This window comes from Aulonocara sp. 'chitande type north' Nkhata Bay, linkage group LG3 (assembly GCF_057382095.1).
Source record: "Aulonocara sp. 'chitande type north' Nkhata Bay isolate Kocher_YH1m ecotype deep benthic linkage group LG3, A_spYH_male_GT1.1, whole genome shotgun sequence".
Taxonomy (NCBI): Eukaryota; Metazoa; Chordata; class Actinopteri; order Cichliformes; family Cichlidae; genus Aulonocara; species Aulonocara sp. 'chitande type north' Nkhata Bay.
Window position 1 is genome coordinate 7,398,245 of NC_141346.1, and position 24,463 is coordinate 7,422,707.

General features: G+C 45.9%; 1 protein-coding gene across 1 annotated transcript; it reads left to right on the top strand.

The window, feature by feature from the left end:
• The first annotated feature begins 965 nt into the window (after window positions 1-965).
• LOC147333742 (uncharacterized) lies at window positions 966-16,957 on the top strand. Its single transcript, XM_086269116.1, has 5 exons — window positions 966-1,154; window positions 12,915-13,259; window positions 13,428-13,526; window positions 13,933-14,259; window positions 15,876-16,957. Exons 1-5 carry the CDS (start codon window positions 1,118-1,120, stop codon window positions 16,319-16,321), a joined length of 1,254 nt encoding a protein of 417 aa, XP_086125242.1. The 5' UTR covers window positions 966-1,117; the 3' UTR covers window positions 16,322-16,957.
• The last annotated feature ends 7,506 nt before the right edge of the window (window positions 16,958-24,463 follow it).

A 24,463-nucleotide genomic window follows, 5' to 3' on the forward strand; every position in this document is an offset into this window, starting at 1 on the left:
TCCTAATGAAAAGGTCCTGATGTGTTCATTAAAGAGCTTCAAAGTGATTGATGGAAACAGTCCAACGTAAAGCAGGAGAGTGTGAAGCATCATAGTGGAGCATCACAACAACAATCACACAAAGTTCAAAGTGTAGAAAAACACAAAGTCAAATATTTGAAGCGAGAATCCAGTCAAACAGCTTCTGACTCAATATCATCCTCATTCATCACAAATTCATTTTGTCCATGAAAGAAAAAACATGTGAAGAGTTGAACTAAGAAAGGAGGTGCTCTTCAAACAGCACAAACACACATGAAGACAAAGCTTTGTGTTTGTCACACTGAACACATGTGACACTTTCTCACAGCTGATTTTGTTTCAGTAAAGTGTGAGCAGCACAAACACAATCAGAGTTTGTCTCTGTCAGCTTTCAGTGAGTCACATTCAGTGTGAGCAGCCAAACATGATGGCAGACTGCCACAGATCACTTCTGAGGAAAGAGGAGGCGTTCAGCTTCCTCATAGTTTCACACCTGCATGAAGCAGCCTCACCCTGACAGCTTCAAATCACTGTGTCAGCTGATCACTTCCTGTCCTGTGATTGGCTGAGCTTCAGGCCTTCTCTCAGTCAAACTGGAAACAGGGATTGAGACAGTGTGAGGGTTTGTGGAGTGCCACAGTGCTGTAATGAATACTGTAGTGGAAGAAGTTCTTTCACACTCTTCATCCTGGAGCTGCTTTATGTCCATGATCTGCATGGAAACACATCTATGGAGAGGAAATCCAGCTGCTGAGGGTCACATCTGCATCATTGTAGCTACAGTGGATGTTTCAGCGTCAGGACTGAAGGCGGAGCTTTGTGCGTGTCAGGGTGAGGCCACAGCAGCCGCCTCCAACCTGAGCGCTCGGGCGTGAAACTACGAGGAAAGCCGACGTCCTCCTCTTTCCTCAGAAGTGATCTGTGGCCGGTCGGACTTCATTCCACAGATGTGCTTTAACAAAGTGTGAAGCTGAACTCTGAGCTGTGACAGTGAAGCAGTGTGAGAGTGTCAGTAGATGATCAGCAGAGGAAAGTGAAGCTGCTGTGAGCTGATGTCCTGAAGGGCTTTTAAAGAGTCTCTGAGTTTGACAGGAACATGAAGATGTTTGTGGTGTTTGTGATCCTCCTGCACGGTAAGTACACCTTCCTCTCTCTGCTCTCATCATCAGCTTTTCTTTCATCTCTCTCTTTAATGTGTTGAAGTGCAGCAGGAGGAGATCGTGCAGGTTTGTGCTTCCCGTCCTCTTTGAACTGAGCAGACAAGTTCCCATGAATGCATCACAACATTCATTAAGATTTCCATTATAACTATGAGCATGTGCAACTACACTAACAGCAGAATACATCAACATTAAACATGTTCAGATTAAGCTGTGATTTCTTTATGCTTACCTGCAGATATTTTGTTTGTTTGTGTGTCCTCAGTTTCCCAGCATGCCTTGGTGGTGGTGGAGGTGAATGAGGGGGAAAGATCTGTCCTGCTGCCCTGTCAGTACTCAGGTTTAATACCTGTGAACCCCACAGTAACATGGACTCGCAACGATCTCAATCCCAAATCTGTCCACGTAAGACAGGAAGAAACAGATGACGTTACAGGACAAAACCAGCGTTATAGCAGGCGCACATCAATGAGGCCTGATGCTCTGGACACTTTAGACTTCAGCCTCACTCTGAGAAAACCAACAAAGACTGACAGCAGCAACTACACCTGCTCCATCAGTGATGGGAGAGCAGAACGCAGGCTGAGAGATATACAGCTGCAGGTCAAAGGTCAGCAACAAATCACAACACCTGCTGTAATTACGGATCAAAGACAGTACTGGAGACAAAGGTCAGATGTCAAAGTAAAGGAAACATTTCCTAAATAGTCTTTAATGCATGTGGAGGGTTAGATTCAAACCATTTAAAATGCTGCATCCTCAGTGAAACAAAGCTTACACCACTGACCTAATTGGACTGCACAATACAACAATAGGAAGTGTGTTGATGCTGTACAGACTCAAGGAGCTGAAACCAAACTAATCATTATAAACAGATTTATTAAAAGCTTCTAGTTTCTAGGACTAAAAGCTAAAAAAAAGCTCTCTCATTTCATCCAGTTAGTGTGAATGAAATTTTATTCACAAGATACTCAGCTGTGCTCCACTTACCATCTGTAAGTGTGCTGCTGCTTTTACAGCTGATATTGTGGTTTATTGTCCTCTCAGACCAACAGGTGGAGGTGAAGGTGGAGGAAGAGTCAAACTCTGTCATCCTGCCCTGCAAAACAAAACCTGACCTGCCTGAGGACACAACAGTGGAGTGGACTCGCTCTGACCGAGAACTCAAGATAGTCCATGTCCATGCAAACAGAAGTGACCACCTGAAAAAACAAGACAACCTTTACTGTGGCCGTGCAAAGATGAACGAAGACCTGCTGAGAACTGGAGACCTCAGTCTGACCCTGAAATACCCCACAGAGAAAGACACAGGAGGATACATCTGCACCATCTACAGGGACAAAGACATCCTGAGACAGAAAGTAGTGCTGCATGTCAGAGGTAAGAGATGTAGATTCTAATAGACCTTTGGTACAGGGGAGGGTTTCCAACTCCTAAATTGCTACTGCCAGCATTACCAGCCGTCAGGTAGCTGCAGGGGAGGCAGATGCATCCGCAATCACGCCTCGCCAGCTTAAAGTGTGGGCTAACTCCTGTCATTGTTGTTTGTATGTCAGGCTGTGAGCTCTGAAGCTGCAGTCGTAGGTTCTTGTACACCAACTGGAATACGTGTGTGTTAGAAAGTGGCAACATAAATAAAAAGTTGAAGAGTGTTGAAACGTGGTCGGGTCCTTTGTCCTCCCTGACACAGTGGACCGCGAAGAAGAGAAACCAGCATGGAACGGCACTGGTGCCATAACACATGCAAAGCATGAGGCACCATAGACAGCATGGTGATATGGTGATCACATGAGCCGAGGTGTGAAAATGAACATTGGCATCCTCAAAAGAGTGACCTTTGACCTTTAGATGCAGATGGACTGCTGAGTCTTGTCCTGTGGAGGTGGCTCTTCGATGTTGTGCCATGCGCTTGTGAAGTGGCTGTTTGGTCTCTCCAATGTAGAGGTCTGGGCATTCCTCGCTGCACTGTACAGCATACACCACATTGTTAAGTCTGTGTTTTGGCGTTTTGTCTTTCGGGTGAACCAGTTTCTGTCTGAGTGTGTTGATGGTCTTTGTTGCACTTAACAACGTGGTGTATGCTTAGACTACGATGACCTGGATGACTGAGAACTTTTACAGACAGGGGTTAGGACATTTATGGTCTGAATGCTTTATTGTGCCAAACACATTCGCTTTCCCAAGAGGAGCACTGTAGACTCTCTGAAGGCTCCTCTTAACAATCTTATTATTTTATTTACTTTATTTCATTATTCATATTATTATCTGTGTGGATATTATGCTGGAGCAGATGGGGTGAAGACCAGGGTGGTGAAACACAGAAGAAGAAAGTGGAGGAATAAAAAGAGAAACAGGACAGAAGGAAAGGGAGAAAAGAAGGGGATGGAGGAAAAGTCAACACCAGAATGCTTCCTTGAAAAATACATACCTTCATCTCATTAAGTTTGGATTAATATCAATCTCTTTTCTCAGGTGACACAAAAAAGTCAACCTCCTGCCTCCAGTTCATTCAAAACAACTTGATTAATTTTAACAGATTTTTAAAGAGACAAAACCACATCAGTCCCATTGTGGCTGAACTAGGCTAATTGTTACATATACAGTGGGGCAAAAAAGTATTTAGTCAGCGACCGATTGTGCAAGTTCCCCCACTTAAAATGATGACAGAGGTCAGTAATTTGCACCAGAGGTACACTTCAACTGTGAGAGACAGAATGTGAAAAAAAAAAATCCATGAATTCACATGGTAGGATTTGTAAAGAGGCAGCACGGTGGTTAGCACTGTTGCTGCACAGCAAGAAGGTCCTGAGTTCAATTCCACCATCAGGCCGGGGTCTTTCTGTGTGGAGTTTGCATGTTCTCCCCGTGTTTGCGTGGGTTCTCTCCGGGTACTCTGGCTTCCTCCCACCGTCCAAAGACATGCAGCTTGTGGGGATAGGTTAATTGGAAAATTCAAATTGCCACTATGTGTGAATGTGCGAGTGAATGTGAGTGTGAATGGTTGTCTGTCCCTGTGTGTTAGCCCTGCGAGAGGCTGGCGACCTGTCCAGGTTGTACCCTGCCTTTCGCCCTATGACAGCTGGGATAGGCTCCAGCGCCCCCCGCGACCCTGAAAAGGATAAGTGGAAGCGAATGGATGGATGGATGGATGGATTTGTAAAGAATTTATCCATAAATCAGGGTGGAAAATAAGTATTTGGTCACCTCAAACATGGAAGATCTCTGGCTCTCACAGAGCTGTAGCGAGGATATGCCCGAACACTTCTTCTCGACATCGGCAGAAACAAACTTTTTAAGTTAAACTCTGTGGACATCAAGAAGCTGAAAGATCTGGGTCTGCTCCGAAGGCCTACTCAATCACCGACCTCCACTCCTGCACTTCGCCCACAATGGATGCGCCTCAAGCGGTGTGAGAGGAAGCAGAAGAGGGGTAAGCACGGTGGCATCCGAGCTAGGCTAGCGGCTAGCCCACACAAACCCGCCATCCCCTCTATCGTTCTGGCCAACGTACGCTCGCTAGAAAATAAACTGGACGACATCCGACTGCTACGTTCATCTCAAAGGAATGTAAAGGACTGCTGTGCTTTTGTGTTCACGGAAACATGGCTCAGCGACAGTGTCCCGGACCGCGCCATTCAGCTCGACCAGCTAACATGCTACCGTGCTGACAGAGTCATCGTCGCGGGAGGTAAGACCCGCGGGGGAGGACTTTGTGTTTACATCAATGATGCCTGGTGCCGCGATGCTGTTGCGGTCTGCAAACACTGCTCACCAGTGCTGGAGTTAATGGTTATTAAGTGCCGGCCATTCTATCTACCGAGGGAATATACAGCCATACTACTGTGCGCTGTGTACATCCCTCCCTCCTCCAATGTCAACAACAGGAGTGAGTCACTGAATGAACCGTACCAGCACATCAGTGAGCAGCAGACAGCCCATCCTGATGCTTTTCTCATCCTGGCTGGGGATTTCAATCATGCAGACTTAAAGTGCGTGTTTCCAAAAATACAACAACACATAGACTTTCCGACAAGGGGAAATAACACACTGGACTTTGTTTACACCACCCAGAGAGGAGCTTACAAAGCTTTTCCCCTCCCCCACCTCGGCGCCTCAGACCATATCACTGTCATGCTAATGCCTGCTTACAGACCGCTCGTTAAAGCCACCAAACCGGTTCGTAAGCAGATACAAGTGTGGCCAGAAGGGTCTTCAGAGGCTTTACAGGACTGCTTCAACACCACAGACTGGAACATGTTTAAGCAGGCTGCCACCTATAACAACACCACTGACCTCCAGGAGTACGCAGAGACTGTTACTGCCTACATCAACAAGTGTATTGAGGATGTAACAGTCACGAAAACCATAACTGTCCGGGCCAATCAAAAACCATGGATGACAGGAGAGGTCTACAGGCTGCTGAAAGCTCGGAATGTTGCCTTCAGAGATGGAGACGAGGCGAGCCTGAGGACAGCTAGGGCCAACCTTTCCCGTGGCATCAGAGAGGCTAAGAGACAGTACTCCAGGAAAATATCTCATCACTTCAAAGACAGCAGAGACTCACGGAGCCTGTGGCGAGGCATTCAGACCATCACAGATTACAAGCCCCCACCACAGACCTGTGATAGCACTATCCCCCTGCTGAACGAGCTGAACACTTTCTTTGCTCGCTTTGAAGCCCAAAACAGCACCACTGCACAGAAGACCCCACCCCCTCCTGGTGATCAGGTGATGACTCTGTCCCCGGACAGCGTGAGGAGATCCCTCAGCAGGGTCAATGCACGTAAAGCTCCGGGTCCTGACAACATTCCTGGTCGTGTACTGAGAGACTGTGCAGTGGAACTCACTGATGTCTTCACAGACATCTTCAACATATCACTCATCCAGGCTGTCGTCCCCACATGTTTTAAAGCCACCACAATCATTCCGGTTCCAAAAAAGTCATCTCCCTCCTGCTTTAATGACTACCGTCCTGTTGCACTTACTCCCATCCTGATGAAGTGCTTCGAACGACTAGTCATGCAACACATCAAGACTGTCCTGCCCCCCTCCCTGGATCCCTTCCAGTTTGCGTATCGGCCCAACCGCTCAACCAATGATGCTATTTCCACTGCACTCCACTCAGCACTCACACACCTGGACAAAAAAGACTCATATGTTCGAATGCTGTTCATAGATTTCAGTTCAGCATTCAACACTATAATCCCCCAACAGCTCACTCAAAAACTGGTCCAGCTGGGGCTCAACACCTCACTGTGCAACTGGCTGTTGGATTTCCTCACCGGAAGACCTCAAGCAGTACGGGTCGGCAGTAACACATCCAGCACCATCATTTTAAACACGGGGGCCCCGCAGGGATGTGTGCTGAGCCCCCTCCTCTTCACTCTGCTGACCCATGACTGCACTCCATCATACAGCTCCAACCTCTTCATCAAGTTTGCGGACGACACAACGGTGGTGGGTCTCATTAGCAACAGGGATGAGACCGACTACAGAAGTGAGGTGAGACGCCTGGCCACGTGGTGTGCTGACAACAATCTCTCTCTGAATGTGGAGAAGACGAAGGAGATTGTTGTGGACTTCAGGAGAATGCACACCCAACATGCTCCTCTGACCATTGACGGAGCGTCTGTGGAGAGAGTGAGCAGCACCAAGTTCTTGGGTGTGCACATCACAGAGGATCTCTCCTGGACGTACAACACCACAGCACTGGCCAAGAAATCACAGCAGCGTCTCTTCTTTCTCCGCAAACTAAGAAGAGCAGGAGCACCAGCCCCCATCATGCACACTTTCTACAGAGGCACCATCGAGAGCATCCTGTCGAGCTGCATCACTGTGTGGTTTGGAGCCTGCAATGCGTCCTGTCATAGAACCCTCCAACGCATAGTGAGGGCTGCAGAGAGGATCATTGGTGTCTCTCTCCCCTCCCTCCAGGACATTTACAGGACCCGTCTCACTAAAAAAGCCCTTTGCATAGCGGCTGATCCCACGCACCCAATGCAAAGCTTCTTCAAGCTGCTGCCGTCAGGGAGGAGACTGCGGAGTCTCCAGGCCAGGACCAGCAGGCTGAAGGACAGCTTCATCCATCAGGCTGTCAGGAAGCTTAACTCCCTCCCGATTCTGCCCCCCTCTCCCCTCTTCTCCTCCACGGTCTCACTGAACTCTGTCACACACACACACACACACACACACACACACACACACACTCTCTGACTCACTCACTGGCCTGCACCAGTTACCAGTCACCTTGTGGAGCATTGGACTGCCATTACCTCATAAGACTTTGTTGTTACACTATCTCTTACCGTACATTACTAAATCTCCATTTGCACTATTTGCCTATTTGCACTACTCTGCCTGGTTTACACTCAATGTCATTTACCCTTACTTGAATATTGTATATTGTATATTGTATAGCTTTCTTGGTATAATCGTATTGTATTTATTTAAATTTTTACTTTTTAATTATTTTACTTGCATTTCTTAATCACTCTCTTATATTTAAATGTTCTTTTGCTATTTCATCTAGGGTTTGAGAGTAACGAAATTTCTATTCTCTGTATGTCCTGTACATGTGGTAGAATTGACAAATAAAGTTGACTTTGACTTTGAACTGTCACGGTCTGGCTGGGGCAGACTGTATGTGTTGCAGAGGAGGACTCAAACGCAGACCAAAACGTGGTGTGGATTAACAAAACAAGCCGTTTATTGAGGCTAGCAACGAGGGTACAAAATAATAGGGCATCGGTGAAAACTAAACAATAACCTAAACTGGGTGAACTAAAACAAAACATGAAAAACCTGACATGGGTACCTGGAGCGGAGACATGAACAGCAGGGTGAACAACAGCAGAATGATCCACAGCAGGGTGCACAGGGAAGGAGCCACAGGGAAGGAGCAACAGCGAAGTGAACAGAGAGAACAGACGAGAACAGACGACCTGACCAAGAATGACTGCCCCATGAAACCCCACGGACTAAATAGACACAGGAGGATAATGAGGGAAGTGGCAACACATGGGGAACCAGCTGACACATGAACATAATGACGTCACAGTGGGAGAGTAAAACTGAACAGGATGAACAGAGAAACACCAGACCTCTTCACAATAAAACAGGAAACATAATGAGACGTAGACATGACAACCCGAACTTGACAACGTAAGACACAGACATGAAACACATGAAGAGCAGGGGAGATTTAACATAGTTGGAAACACGAGGGGGAAATAATAAGAACTAGAAACACCTAGGCATGATAACAAATGAACTTAGGAAACCTGAAGGGCTTACATAAACTAAAACTCAAAACGCTGGGTCAACAGACCCAGGATCATGACAGTAACGTCTTCTGTAAGACGCTTTTCTGTCCCCCACTCGTTACCTGTATGAATGGCACCTGTTTGAACTCATCATCTGTATAAAAGACACCTGTCCACAGCCTCAAACAGTCAGACTCCAAACTCCGCCATGGCCAAGACCAAAGAGCTCTCGAAGGACACCAGGAAAAGTATTGTAGACCAGCACCAGACTGGGAAGAGTGAATCTACAATAGGCAAGCAGCTTGGTGTGAAAAAATCAACTGTGGGAGCAATCATCAGAAAATGGAAGACATACAAGACCACTGATAATCTCCCTCGATCTGGGGCTCCACGCAAGATCTCATCCCGTGGGGTCAAAATGATCATGAGAACGGTGAGCAAAGATCCCAGAACCACACGGGGGGACCTGGTGAATGACCTGCAGAGAGCTGGGACCAAAGTAACAAAGGTCACCATCAGTAACACACTACAACGGCAGGGAATCAAATCCCGCAGTGCCAGACGTGTTCTGCTGCTGAAGCCAGTGCATGTCCAGGCCCGTCTGAAGTTTGCCAGAGAGCACATGGATGATACAGCAGAGGATTGGGAGAATGTCATGTGGTCAGATGAAACCAAAGTAGAACTTTTTGGTATAAACTCAACTCGTCGTGTTTGGAGGAAGAAGAATACTGAGTTGCATCCCAAGAACACCATACCTACTGTGAAGCATGGGGGTGGAAACATCATGCTATGGGGCTGTTTTTCTGCCAAGGGGACAGGACGACTGATCCGTGTTAAGGACAGAATGAATGGGGCCATGTATCGTGAGATTTTGAGCCAAAACCTCCTTCCATCAGTGAGAACTTTGAAGATGAAACGAGGCTGGGTCTTCCAACATGACAATGATCCAAAACACACCGCCCGGGCAACAAAGGAGTGGCTCCGTAAGAAGCATTTGAAAGTCCTGGAGTGGCCTAGCCAGTCTCCAGACCTCAACCCCATAGAAAATCTGTGGCGGGAGTTGAAAGTCCGTGTTGCTCGGCGACAGCCCCAAAACATCACTGCTCTCGAGAAGATCTGCATGGAGGAATGGGCCAAAATACCAGCTACTGTGTGTGCAAACCTGGTAAAGACCTATAGTAAACGTTTGACCTCTGTTATTGCCAACAAAGGTCATGTTACAAAGTATTGAGTTGTATTTTTGTTATTGACCAAATACTTATTTTCCACCCTAATTTACGAATAAATTCTTTACAAATCCTACCATGTGGATTCATGGATTTTTTTTTTCACATTCTGTCTCTCACAGTTGAAGTGTACCTCTGGTGCAAATTACTGACCTCTGTCATCATTTTAGGTGGGGGAACTTGCACAATCGGTGGCTGACTAAATACTTTTTTGCCCCACTGTAGATCTGACTTTTTTCATTACTTTTAAAGCCTCAGATCAGCTCACTCTCTGCATTAAAGATTTAGAGATTCAGAATCAGAAACTTTATTGTCATTGTCACGAGAACAACGAAATTAAGAATGGTCCCAGATCATTGCATCATCCCTAGCAATATCAAAATATAAATAAAACAATCAAATTCAATAAATAAAATAGATAGAATACTAATAAGATATAACAGTAAAACGTTCACATACATTCCCACACACATGCTTCAGACCGTGCATAGATTAACACAAGAGTGGCGTGATGGACATTTTTTTGTAGTATTCAGATGTGTTATTGCAGTTGGATAACAACTGTGTTTGAGTCTATTAGTCCTTGCGCTGATTGCCCTGTACAGTCTGCCTGAGGGCAACAGTTCGAACGGTGAGTGGCCAGGATGTGAGGTGTCTTTTATGATGTTTTGGGCCTTTTTAAAACAGTGGGCGTTGTGTAGAACTTCCAGTGTGGGGAGAGGGCAGCCAGTGATCTTTTGGGCGGTGTTAATGATCCCTTGGAGTGAGCCCCTGTGCAGCTAGTGTACTAAATACATATGCAGTAAGTTAGAACACTCTCAATGGTGGCTCTGTAGAAGGACACCAGCAGTCTCTGTGTGATGTTATTCCTCCTGAGAATTCTCAGGAAGTACAGTCTCTGTTGGGCCTTTTTCAGCAGCTCGGAGGTGTTCACACTCCAGGAAAGGTTCTCCTCTATATTGACTCCCAGGAAGCGGAAGCTTGCCACCCTTTCTACACAGTCCCCATTTATGAATAGTGGTTGGATCTCTGCCTTTTTCCTTCTGAAGTCTATTATGAGTTCTTTGGTTTTGGAAGTGTTGAGGAGGAGGTTATTGGCCTTACACCATGACGTCAGCTGCTCCACCTCGTCTCTGTACGTAGACTCGTCTCCCTTGGAAATGAGCCCCACCACTGTGGTGTCATCTGCAAATTTCACAAAGATGTTGCTGTGGTGGCGAGGATTGCAGTCGTGTGTGTAGAGAGAGTAGAGCAGTGGACTGAGCACACAGCCCTGGGGTGAGCCAGTGCTGAGACTCAGGGCTGAGGATGTGTGATGGCCAACTCTGACTCTCTGTCTACGGCCCGAGAGGAAGCTATTGATCCACATGCAGGTGCTGTCTGGAAGCCCCAGGTCTTGTAGCTTGGCCACCAGTTTGTGTGGAAGGATGGTGTTAAAAGCTGAGCAGTAATCCACGAAGAGCATCCGCACATAGCTACCATGCTCTTCCAGGTGTGTTAATGCAGCATGGAGTGCTGTGGCTACAGCGTCTTCCGTGGATCGGTTTGCTCTATAGGCAAACTGGTGTGGATCCAGGCTGCGGGGCAGGGTGTGATGTGTCTGCGGACCAGCTTCTCAAAGCATTTCATTACCACTGGGGTGAGTGCCACCGGTCTGTAGTCATTCAGGCCGGTGATGTGGGGCTTCTTAGGCAAGGGGACTATGGTGGAGGACTTCAGGCAGAGTGGGACAGTCGCCTGTGCGAGGGATTTGTTGAAGATCCTGGTAAAGATCCCAGCCAGCTGTTCTGCACAATCCCTCAATATTCGACCTGGCACACCATCAGGACCCGCCGCCTTCCTCGGGTTAACAGCCTGCAGCATGCGCCTCACCTCGTGCTCTTCCAGGGTGAGGGTGGTGCTGCTATGGGTGGCGTGTTGCTGCTGTGGCTCCAATACCTCCGGTACCCTGGTCTCAAAGCGGGCAAAGAAGATATTCAGCTCCTCTGCCAGCTCCAGGTCACCGTCCGCAGCTCCGAGATTGATCTTATAGTTGGTTAGGTGCTGGATGCCTTGCCACACCTGCCGGCTGGTATTACTCTTCAGATGGTCCTCAATCCTCCTCCTATAGTCCCCCTTCGCCTCTCTGATGCCTCTCTTCAGGTTGGATCAGGCTGTGGTGTAGTGATCCCTGTTACCAGACCTGAACGCAATGTTCCTCTCCTTCAGCAGCTGCCTGACCTCCCGGGTCATCCAGGGCTTTTGGTTGGGATCAGCCCGGATCCATTTGACTGCTGTAACAGTGTCTATGCAGTGTTTTATATAGCAGAGGACACCGTCTGTGAACATTTCCAAGTCCTGATGTTCAAAGATATCCCAGTTAGTCCTCTCAAAACAGTCTTGCAGCTGCTGAGAGGCACCCTCTGGCCATATGGTAATATTCTTTGTGATGGTAGGAGCAGTTTTCTTGAGGGGGGCATATGCAGGGATTAGAAACAGTGACAAGTGGTCAGACTGACCCAGATGTGGCAAAGGTCTGGCCCTGTAGCCCATTTTGATGTTGGAATAAACTTTGTCCAGAATCTTGTCACCCCTAGTGGTACACTTGACGTGCTGGTGGAATTTGGGGATTGCTCTTTTTAAGTCTGTGTGATTGAAGTCCCCTGCTACGATACTGTATGTACAGCGTCTGGGTAAATGCTCTGTTTATTATTGATGTTTGTATGCAGGAGTGCGATCGCCGAGTTAGCATTAGCATTTGGTGGTATGTAAACAGCTGTTATTATGACAACGGTGAACTCCCTAGGTAAGTAGATGGGCCTGCATTTAACAGTCAGATATTCAATGTCCGGTGAACAGTGACGGCCTGTTGTCACTGTGTTGGAACACCAGCTGTTGTTCACATACATACAGAGCCCCCTTCCTTTGCGCTTACCGGAGTCCACTGTTCGGTCATGTCGCTGTGTGGTGTAGCCTGCTGCTCAATAGCTGCTGCAACTACGTGCGCCGCCATCTTGCCATCAATTACATCGATTAAGCATCATGAGGTGGAGGGTGGTTCCCAATTTCTTCACTCAGACTTTCTAAAGCTCAGAGCCTCCTAACTGTTCCCACAGTGGCTCCTTACTAAAGAATATCAGTGCTTTTGTTAGCAGAGGAGCTGAGCTCAGAGTCCAGCTGAAGATCTACTTTTTAACATGGCTCCAAACATGTTATATTTAGAGACCTCACTCTTACCTCAGACCTTTGTTTGTTTTCCCTCACAGGTTCCAAATATTCCTCAGTTATCCAGTTGTACAAAGGAGACCCACTCGTTTTGCTCCCCTGTAAATTTCACACTTTTGACTTGGCTAACCCCTCAGTGGTGTGGAGTCGCTCCGACCTCAGTCCTCCAACCGTCCACCAGCGTCAGCTTCAAGGAGATGAACTGAAAGATCAAAACCAGCGTTACAGCGGCCGAACATCCATGAAGACTGACGCTCTGGAAACTGGAGACCTCAGCCTGAACCTGACCAACCTCCAACTGTCTGACAGCGCCACCTACACCTGCTCCATCATAGTATTTGGACTAGGACACCACAGAGTGAGAGAGGTGCAGCTGCAGGTCAAAGGTCAGAAAGAAGAATCTGCCATAGATACATCTGACATCACTCAGTTAAAACTTTATTATTTTACGCTGTCAGAATAACCACGATGGCTCTTTGATTGAATTATGGACCCATTCATTCATTTAACTGAATTCAGTCAAAGGTCATGTTGTTCTTTGTGTTTCTCTACAGAACCATTTCCATCCTGGGCCAAAGCTCTCCTGGTTCTCCTGGTTCTTCTTGTGGTTTCTGGAGGTCTTTTATTTCATTTCCAGCACTATTTCATGTCAGGTGAGTGTCTCCTACTACACTACCCATAATGCCGATGGTCAGCAGGTGTCCTCTGGTGGCTCCTTGACTGTGGCTCACACAGACTTGTCCCAAAATCTTTGTGTGAGCACTCTTGATTTTTAAACCCAGTGTAGCAGAATCCTTTTAAAATCTACAGTGTGTGCTAATCTCTGCAGTCAAATGTTGTGGTCTATGCTGAGGTCTAACAGGACAAGCATAGAAATAAGTCCACTGTAAGAGATCACAAGGAGACCATAGCTTTGTCCCAAAACCTAGAACACATCCTTCGGAAGCTGCATTTGTAGACCGATTACATCACAGCCAGGCGATGAAGGCTGTCCCAAATCATAAGGAGACCATTAGTAACCTTCACTACAGCTCATGTTGTGCTTTGTTGTCCTCTCAGTCCCCTGGGTGGGGGTGGATTCAGGGGTGGAGTCTGTCCAGCTGATCTGCAAAACCACAGTTTGCCTGCCTAAAGATGCTAAAGTGGAGTGGAAGGATGCAAACAACAGGAAGGTTCACGTGTATGAGAACGGCTCTGATCGACCTGAAGAACAGGACGATAAATACAAGAACCGAACAAAGATGAAGAGAAACTTACTGGAACCTGGAGACCTCAGTCTGACCCTGAAATACCCCACAGATGGAGACAACTCCAGCTACACCTGCACCGTCTACAGCAGGGAGGGAAACATCCTGCTGAGGAAACAAGTGGAGCTGAAAGTCAGAGGTCAGTGCTGTAGATACAGGTCAAAGGTCAGAGGTCAGACTGATGATGGTGTTTCAGTCTCAGTGGGCTCCATCCAATAATGTCACAGTGTTAGCATGTCTGATGTTTGTGGCTGTTTTGGTTTTTATTTGATTTCCTCCCAAATGTAAAAGCTTCAGCAGATGAACTGTAGGAGCAAAGTTCATGTGTGAGACTTCATCTGAAAGGTCACATCTTCTAGTTTCTGAACATGTGTTTGTTTAGCATGTGGCTGAAACACAGGCTAAGCTAAGTCAGCTCAAATCTCAGTAAAAACCTTCTTTGGTCCTCATCTATAATCAGTCATATCTGAGTCACAATAACTAGAAGATGATTTCTAGCAGAAGTGTGAACATCTCCACATCCTTTCTCCATGTTATCATCCAAAGCTGTGTGAAGTTTCAGAGCTCTGCAGCTAACAGAGACTTTCAGTTTGCTGCTCTCTTCCTCTGACAGCTCCATTCTTAGGGAGCGTTAGTTCTCTGTTTCACTTTATTCCACTTATTCAGTCTGATGTTCTCTGATCTGTTTCTCTTGTTTAGTGTCTTAAATGCTGCCAGTGCCTCTCTTTGCTGTAACCAACCTTTCTCTTTATTTCTGAGCTTTTTAAGGACTTTAACTGATGCATCAACCTTTGAAAATGGAAAGAAATCAGTCAGATTCATGGCTGCATCACAGTGTCACATGTAGTTCTCCACATCAGCTGGATTATATCTATAGCAGCAAACAGCAGCTGATGCACAAATCTTTGTCTGTGTGAATAAAGTTGGATCAGTTCAAACAGTTTGTTGCTCTGCTTGAAAGCAGCAGTTTTTCTAATGCACCACCTTCATGTTTCCTTCATATTTGAATCCCCCTGTAGATGCTGACAGGTAACCATGTCACACAGAGCTCAAGCCTTTGAATCCAGCTGTGACTGTTGATTTTCTATTGAATGGACTTTTTCAAATCCAGCTGTAGGCCTGTGTTTGTGAGCTCATTAACAGCTGTTTGTTTAGAGAGACGTGGTCCTCACAGGACAGCCACTACAAACATATGATTTTATAGAATATGATGCATTACTGCAGATTCAACACAATAGAAAGGATTGGAAATGAGCTCAGCCTTAAACATGTGCAGCAGTAATATTGATCCACAGACACTGATGGGAACATTTTTCTGCACAATAAGTACTTTGACTTTTCATACTTTATGTACAATTTGCCAGTACTGCAGTTTTGTGTGTAGTGAGGTGTTTTCATGGTGTTTTCTTGGTGCTTTTACTAAAGGAAGGCTTCTATCAAATTCTTCCACATGTTGTCAAACTGAGCTGTGTGATGAAGTGAGTGTGACAGAAACACTCAGACTGTGTTTCTCTGCTTCATCAAGTCAAATCTGGTCCTCAGAGACTGAATAAAGTCCTGTCCCACTAACAGCAGCTCCAACAGTCTGTTCACTGCTTTCTTCCTGTCAGTCTTCATCTTTCTGCTGCGTCTCCTCTTCACACTGACCACTTTCTATCTAACAGTGAGCTCCCAGTGAAGCAGCAGCATTCAGCCTGTTAGAGTCAACACAAATGTCTCCATCCAAGCTCATGTTGTGCTTTGTTGTCCTCTCAGTCCCCCAGGTGGAGGTGGATTCAGGGGTGGAGTCTGTCCAGCTGCCCTTCAACACCACACTTCACCTGCCTGAAGACGCTAAAGTGGAGTGGATGGACAAATATGACAGGAAGGTCCACGTGTATGAGAACGGCTCTGACCAGCCTGAAGAACAGGACGAGCGTTACAGAGACCGAACGAAGATGAATGAAGACCTGCTGAAAACTGGAGACCTCAGTCTGACCCTGAAATACCCCACAGATGGAGACACCAGGACCTACACCTGCACCGTCTACAGCAGGGAGGGAAACATCCTGCTGAAGAAACAAGTGGAGCTGAAAGTCAGAGGTCAGTGCTGTAGCTACAGGTCAAAGGTCAGAGGTCATGCAGGAGTTTATTCTCTAAAAGCTTTTAGTTTGAATCTATTTTCAGTTCATTCAAATAAAATAAATTCTTTGATGTTTTGATCTAAAAGCCAAAAATGTCAGGCGGAGCAACTGTGTGTTTAAATGAACTAAGAAGAGCATTAAAATGATCCTAACTTCAAAATAAAAGCCTCTGGCATGATGTGAGTTTGGATCAAATCAATAGTTTTGTTAGTTTAGTCCAAATCAGTGTAAATGTATAAATATCAATAGTTTTAAAGCTGCTGAGATCATTCAAACACTTTGATCCAGTCATTTGGATGTTGTCACATGTCAGGGTGGAGCAGCCATAAATACGAGGCTTTTATTGTGAAAATGCTGAGTGTGATGATCCAGAGGAGCCCATGGGGTGTTTGTGGCTGGATGCAAAGGTTTGTAGCTCTCCTTGTAAAGAGAAACAGCTTGAAGCTACAGAGGAGCGTCTGCAGAAGAAGACAGGGGAAAGAGGAAGAAGCTGAGGCCGCTGGAGAAAAGACAGGAAAAGGAAATCAGCTTCATTTGTTGGAGGCCGTTTGTTCATCACACTGAAATATTCCCACTTTAGAGACAGGAAACAAAGTGAAGTGTGGATTGATGTTTGTCTCCATGATTTGGGCCCTGGAGTCATTTCTTCATCTCCCACTTTAAGACATATTAATGTCAGCCTCACACGTCCCACAGTGGACACATTTCTATTTCTAGATGATATTTGGAGGATGGTCATGTGTTTCTCTGCTGTCACAGCTCTTTGTGATATTTGAGCGCAGCTGTAATGTTTGTGTGGTTAAAGCCACCAGACTCCACTGACAAAAACTCTCATTTTAGCCGGAGAACACGGGGCTGCTGTGGGACTTTGTGTTTGCAAAGGTTTCTATTGGAGGCATGTTTGCCTTTATTATATAGGTGCAGAGAGTAGACAGGAAAGTGGGGAGAGAGTGAGGGACACACAGGCACCTGTAGTAAGCCCCGCCTTCAGCCCACCTGCTCAGCCAGGTGAGCTATAGCGCTGCTTTAACATGTTGGTGTGATTGAGAGTGAATGAAAGTGAGTGATGGAGGCAGCAGGAAACTAACAGGCTGTTTGTTCTGAGAGGTCACATGACTGTTGTTCTCAGCAGAGTCTGATGATTTGATGAGACCATGAGAGCGGCTTCAGTTCCTCATCAGAAAGAGTCTGACAGAAGCTCCTCCCTCTGTACCCCAGTAGACTTCTATTAGACTGCTCCAGATTCCTGAGAGTTCACACAGAAAACTTTACAAACAGCCAAAGAAAAACTATTGAAAAGCTTCAAGATCACAAAGAGCTCTTTCACAGCACATATGAGCCATTAAGAAGTGCACATTTGTGTTTCCCACAGTCCATCATCCAATAATATCAAAGGACAAACTGTGAGGTAAAAAGCCTTCAGCTCTTTTTGAAGGAAGCAAAAAGACTTTGGTCCTGAGAGATGGTTCAAAACACAACTCAGACCTACCAAAGTATTATTTGTGCCAAACACATGAAGCCTTCAACTTTGTATGTGTCCAGTCAGTGTGGCAATAGAAGTCACTGTGAGGATTTTCAATGTGCTGTCAAAGAGCATCCAAACAATCAGGTGAGGATGAAGAGAATTAGTGTGGATGGACAGAAAATCCATATCCAGTGTGATTTAGGAGCAGCTCATATATAATGAGTGAAATGAAAGAAGAGCACAGACAGGAAGAACATGAGTGAGCAGACATTTTGGAGCTGCTGATCCACACAGGGCTGGATGGAAGGAGTGGGAGTCCATGATGGCTCAAAGTCTCTGATCTAACTGTTCCTGAGCCTCTCCCCCTGCCTCCTCTTTGGATCTTCTCCTCCTCTTCTTCCTTATCTGCCTCCTCCACCACTGCTCTCTCCTCCCTCATCTCCTCCTCAGCTGAACTGAAGTCAGGGCTGTAACATGAGGAAACGTGCAGAAATGACTGAGTCAGCATGTTGTTGAAGTGAGTTGAGTGATGGTGAGCAGATTAGATGTGCGAGCCTCCCTGTAGAGAAAAGCAGATCTTCTCCAGAGTTTCCCACCTCATGTTTTCCTGTGTCACAGCTGATTGTCACATCCTGGCTGTCACTAAATGAGTGGTCCAAAGGTGGAAGGAGGAGCACAGTTAGATTGTTCACCTCCTAACCTGTGAAATCAATCAGCTGAATGAAAAACACTGTGATCCTATGAGCTGCTATCAGGGCTGCTCCATTCTCAGGATTCTCATCTGGATGACTGAAGCAGATTATTGATGAAGTCAGCAAACAGCTTTCAAAATGGCTCTTTTTCCAGGGGAACTCCCTGAAATGTAAATCTCATTGGAATGAAGAAGAAGTCCAAAGGCGTGGTTAGGCCCAGACTTGTGGCTGTTTTCAATGTAAAGCCCATGTTGCAGGCAGCTGCTGCTCCTTACTGGCCCACAGCCTCCACTGATGGATGTGTCAGCTCACTTGTACTGTAGCCACGGGGAGAGCGATGGTGAAGCTGACAACCAGAGGTGTAGCGCTATTTGTTGAAGTAGCCCAGCTGTGCCATGGAAGCACAAGTTTCCAGAGATGATTGGACTGTGAGCAGAAATGATCCATGTTGGACTGAATTGAAGAACAGATCATAAAGTCCTCTGTGTGCCCAGCCCGTCTGTCTGAGCATCTTCATCAGTGTGCAGCTGATCTACAGCTAATGTGCTGATTGATGAGCAGCCTGTTCATGGTGATGATGAGAAACAGATTGGATTCAAAGCACAAATGAGTGAAAAAGGAGCAGCAGCCATGATAGAGCGAGTCCTCTGCTGACAGAAATAGTGGAGTGAAGGATTTGTGCAGCGTTTCTCTGTGAAAACAGCTGATTCAGATCAATGAGAGGAGGATGAAGGAGAAGCAGCATGTTTCTGATAGAAGCATCACTGCTGTGCTACAAACTGCTGGGACTGTGTGTGTGTGACGGCTCAGCTGGAGGCAGGATTGGTCCAGAGGAGAGCTGCTTTATTCCAGACTAACTCTTCTAGAAAGCTGACATCTGTGTGGAACAGCTGACCTGCACCATGTGGAAAAGAACAGCAACATGATTCAGCGTCAGATCCCGACACATCCACGGATTCATCCCGTTACAGGAACTGTGCCACACGTGGCCTCTGTTTGTTCTGCATTGATGCTGCAGGGATTTCTTCAAGTCACTATAATATAGTGTCAGATGGACACATGAAGCTAACACGGCACATCTTTGTGAGTCTGCAGCATGTTGACACACATGTCAGTGTTGTACAGATCTGAGAGCAGCACAAACAAACTCCATCAAAGTGATTTGTGCTGTTGCAGAGCTGTGTGACTGCATTTGTCTTCATTATGGACACATTTCTACAAATGGGACTAAACATGTGACCCTCTGCACATCCATGGCTCAACAGTGCACCCATTGGCTGGATGCAGCTTGTATTGTGGCTCCTCCCCCTTAGCTTCAGGTCAGTTTAGCTGTGTTTCCTCCAAATCCCAGAATTCCTGAGGAGCAGGAATATGTGGGGCTGGGCTCTAAACACTCAGGGTGAGGACTGAGTGAAGAGCTACAGGACAAAGTTTCAGCGCTGCGCTCACAGCTTTGAGACGTCCAATCAGCAACTGGTCCTGATAACATCTCCCCTCTCATTCCACATACATGAAGACTGCTAGAAGCAGCTATCAGCCACATCAGGCTCACATCATGCTTGCTATTAAACATGCTGCAGTCTGCAGTAAACTCCCTGCCACAAAGCTTTGAGTCTCCTCCAAATGCACCTGTAACAAGGTCACCTGCAGAAATAACTGTGTCCACGGGCAGAGTCACCAACACTCTGCACCAGAGCTAAACCTGCTTTGGAGCTAAAAAGCTGCTGTCAGGGTTTCCTGCAGAGCTTCAAATGTGGAGACTGAAAGCTGTGGACAGTTTCTGTGGCTGGATTATTTCATATGTGTTTGTTTCACTTTCAAAGGAAAGTGTTGAGATAAATCAGGTGTGTGACGCACACTTTACTGCAGATTGTTCTCAATGTAACACAAAAAGCAATCAAAATGTGATTGATCCTGATGTGCTTGTTGCTTCTAGCAGTGTTGATGTATTTGCACAGAGAGGGGGAGATGTTATCAGAGTGTGTAAGTGATCAGATCTGATGCTGAATCATGTTCATGTACAGTCAGCTGATCCTCACAGTTCAGTTTGTAATCATGCAGCTCTCCTCTGATAAATCCTGAGCTCCACCTGAGTCTCAGTCCTCAGGACCTCACACAGTCCCAGCAGCTTCTATCAGCAGAGTTCTCCCTGATATCACAAACATATTGATCCTCCTTCAGCCTCCTCTCATTCATCTGTTTCCACAGAGAAACTCATCAGTGAAACCTGAGCTTACTGTGGATTATTCTGGTGGCTCCATCACTCTCTGCCTCACACGCCCTCATCTGCTGCTTTCCTCTGATTGGCTGCTCTGACAGAGTCATGATTGGCTGCATGTTTGTATATAAAGCAGCACGTTGCTGGTAGATCAGCCATCAGCTCATGTTTGTGACTGCAGCATGGCACCAGTTTGCTCCTCGTGTTTCAGTCCCAGACTGACCTGCAGCTCTTTAGTAAATTCAGACAGCAGCTTTGTAACTGTTAGTAAATCTGACCATGAATATCATTATGACACCTCTGACCACTCATTCTGTCTTTATTGGCTTTCATACATGAAACACGCTTAAAGTCACCATTGAATCTAAACTGGATGAAAGCAGCTGTGAGTCACTGCAGCAGCTCTGTGCCAACAACCAACCAACACCTGGGTGGAGTCCCAGCTGAAGCTGAGAGATACTCAGAGATAGGGATGGGTATTGATAAGATTTTAACGATTCCGATTCCATTTTCGATTCTGTTTAACGATTCGATTCCTTATCGATTCTTTATCGATTCTTTTTTTTTTAAAAAGGAGAACACTAAAGTCGATTAGCTCAGAACTTTGTTTTATATTTTCTCTTTGAACAAGATAGAAATTTAGGAGTAACATGGCCTTACAAACCCAGCAGTGAGATCTTAAGAGATCCAGCCTACGGCTCTTCAATGGGGTGTCACAGGGTCCCCAGGAAAAAAAATGTATATGTAAAATAATAAAATAAATATTCTTCTGTAGCAATAACAAAGTTTAACATAAATTATTCTGTAGCAATTACACAAGAATATCCAGTAATGTCCTGCCTACAATTAAACACATTCACTTACCAAAGTGAAATTGGGGGCATCTGCTGTGGCAAATGGGTGCAAGCCTTTGACCACAAACTTAGTCTCTGCTCGGTGACATTCGTCTATCCTGGCCTGAAAGGAGACGCTACCGGTAGACTGCAGCGAGAACTGCCAGCATCTGAGCCAGACTCTGTCTGTCTCATCATGGTCACTAAATGCAACGCACAGTAATAGCAGGTTTTGTAATAAGGTAAATCGCGCTAACATAATATGCAATGCTAATTGATTAGTTACCTGCAGTATTAACGGGAGAGGACGTGGAAACGCTACCGCTGCTGCTGGGTTGAGCTTCGCTAGTCCGGAGCGGATCAAAAACACGACATTCGTTGAAAGCAATCGCGTGTTTTTTGAGCAAATGCTTTTGCATGTTCGTAGTGTTTCCTCCCTCTGATGAAATCTCTACTTTGCAAGTATTGCACGTTGCCCTGTTGTCATCCTTTCTCATAAAGTGTAACCAAACTTTTGAGCGTTTGTGCCGCTCAGGCGCCGTGTTTCCTACTGGGTAAAAGACGCTATTCAACGTGATGACGTCATTCGGGGCGACTGGAATCGATAAGGGAATCGTTTTTAAAAGTGGCAAACGATTCCAAGGAATTGAAACAGTGGGAACCGGTTCTCAACAAGAACCGGTTTTCGATACCCATCCCTACTCAGAGATCAGAGACAGAAGCAGCTGTATGGAAGCGTTCTACAGGACGGCTGACACAAACCTGATGTTACTGATGTCTCCTAGATAGATCTCATGGACCAAAGGCTCTCTGTGTCATCTCGGCTCCAGCTGAACTAAACTGAGAGTGAATTTGGGCTTTCAGGGAGGGGTGAAAGTAGAGATGGACCGATCCGATATTACTTATCGGTATCGGTCCGATACTGGCCTAAATTACTGGATCGGATATCGGAGAAAAATAAAAAATGTAATCCGATCCATTAAATATCACGAAAGCACCTCACAAAACTTGCAACACGCCGTAACTCACCTCAGAACGTTAGCACGTTGGAGCAGTATGCATCACGTGATAGAGCGGCTGTGGCATGCGGGACCTGTCGGTGGTCTGGATAGCATTTGGAGCTTCGCTAGCAACCTGGCATTTCATCTCCGACAAAGTTATCCCCGAGAGAAGTAAAGCAAGTGTGTAAGTCCATCTCTGAATGTTTGTAAAGCATTCCTGCGTTAAGCTTAACAAGCGACTGCCTCTCGCTCTCCGGCTGCTACTTCAGTCGTGAAACTGCTTAAATGATCAGCTGATCGGCTTTTCTGTCGCGAGTCCGTCTCTCTTGTTTGTTTTTGGCCCACTTTGCACCAGAAAGAGGGAACCAGCGGCTGAACAACAGCAGCACGTTTAAGCTTGATAAGCTGTTGTTAGAATTTATTTAATATTACTTTCTACACCAGGATCTTTTTCTACGTAGCTGACGGCTGTAACTGTGCAGGGGCGGATCTAGCAAAGTTTAGCCAGGGGGGCCGATAGGGCATTAACTGGGAAAAGGGGGCACAAAGACATACTTTTCTTTCTTATTCTCATTTAAAATGTCGAGCTTTTAATAAATAATTATCTGACACCCAAAGTTTTAATTTGATGTAAAATGAATAGAAGTCAATTACTGTATATAGTGACTATTAAGTCTAATATATATACCCTAGTAAGCTATAGTACTTTTTACTTTGGGAAGGTACCATCTGTGCAGTCTGCACTTTTGTTGAAGAAAGATGTTGAATCTATTTAATATTTCTTGAAAAATAATTTATTTCTGTGCATTTTTTTTCACACTGCATCAAATTAAAGTTGATTACGTCGATTAAGCATCATGAGGTGGCGCGTGAGGGGTGGTTCCCTATTTTTTATTTATTTATTTTTGTTGTTGCTGGGAGTTGGAACCCTATTAGTTAGGTTGCTTAATATTTACGCTAAGTACTCTTTAAAATACCAGAATAGGGAGGATGGTGTAGGTTTAAGTTTATTAGATTGATCAGTATTGCTGAACTATGAAATATTTTTTTTGTATACAGGTATAACAGAATAGCTTTAGTGTAGTTGTTGTTTTAAATTTGAGTATGAACTTATACAAAATGCAGCAAGATATTTTAAAAAACAGTTTTGTTGATTAAAAAACACTATATCGGATTCATATCGGTATCGGCAGATATCCAAATTTATGATATCGGTATCGGTATCGGACATAAAAAAGTGGTATCGTGCCATCTCTAGGTGAAAGCAGATTCAGATTTCAACATGTTTCTGTTCAAAACATCAAATCAAGCTGATGGGAAGTTGTAGAATCCTTCAGAATAAAAGCCTGACTATTCAGAGCTCCAACATTAAGAAGAGCAAAGTGAACCAAGGTGGGTGGAGGCAGCAGAGAAACTGTAGGGTGGAGCTGAATGCTTCATCAGTGGGATGATGCAGCAGATTTCCTCCACCTTGCACAAACTGTCCTGTTAGTTATTATGACTGGAACATCCAAAATGTCTCCAGAGGCTCCGAGTCCAGCTGAACATGTATTAGTGTTTAGAGTGGAACTGAGGTGATAGGGACTAGGACCTGGGGGACGTCAGTCAGTGACGGAGCGGTCAGCAGGTGTGGGCAGGTGTGGACAGGTACTTGATGGACTGTTTCCTGCTGGACTCCATATGATATGTTAGCAGAGAGGATCTGGCTCCTGATTGGTTGAAGTGGAGCCCATCTGCTGCAGAAAGATGCCTCCTGTCCCAGAAAACATTGAAGTTGTCTCTAAAGCCCAGGCTGTGGGAGTCACACACAGAGGAGAGCCAGGTGTGGAGGCCGAGCAGCCGCCCAAACGCCCCACGGCCACAGGTGGGAGTGGGGCCGCAGATACAAACACTACGGTGGGCTTGTTTCACAGCCTCACAAAGACACACAAAGTCCAGTTTGAGGAAGTGGGAGCGCTGTTTGGAGTCCGGTTGGTGCCCATGTGGATAAGGATGGTGTCGGCCTCCGGAC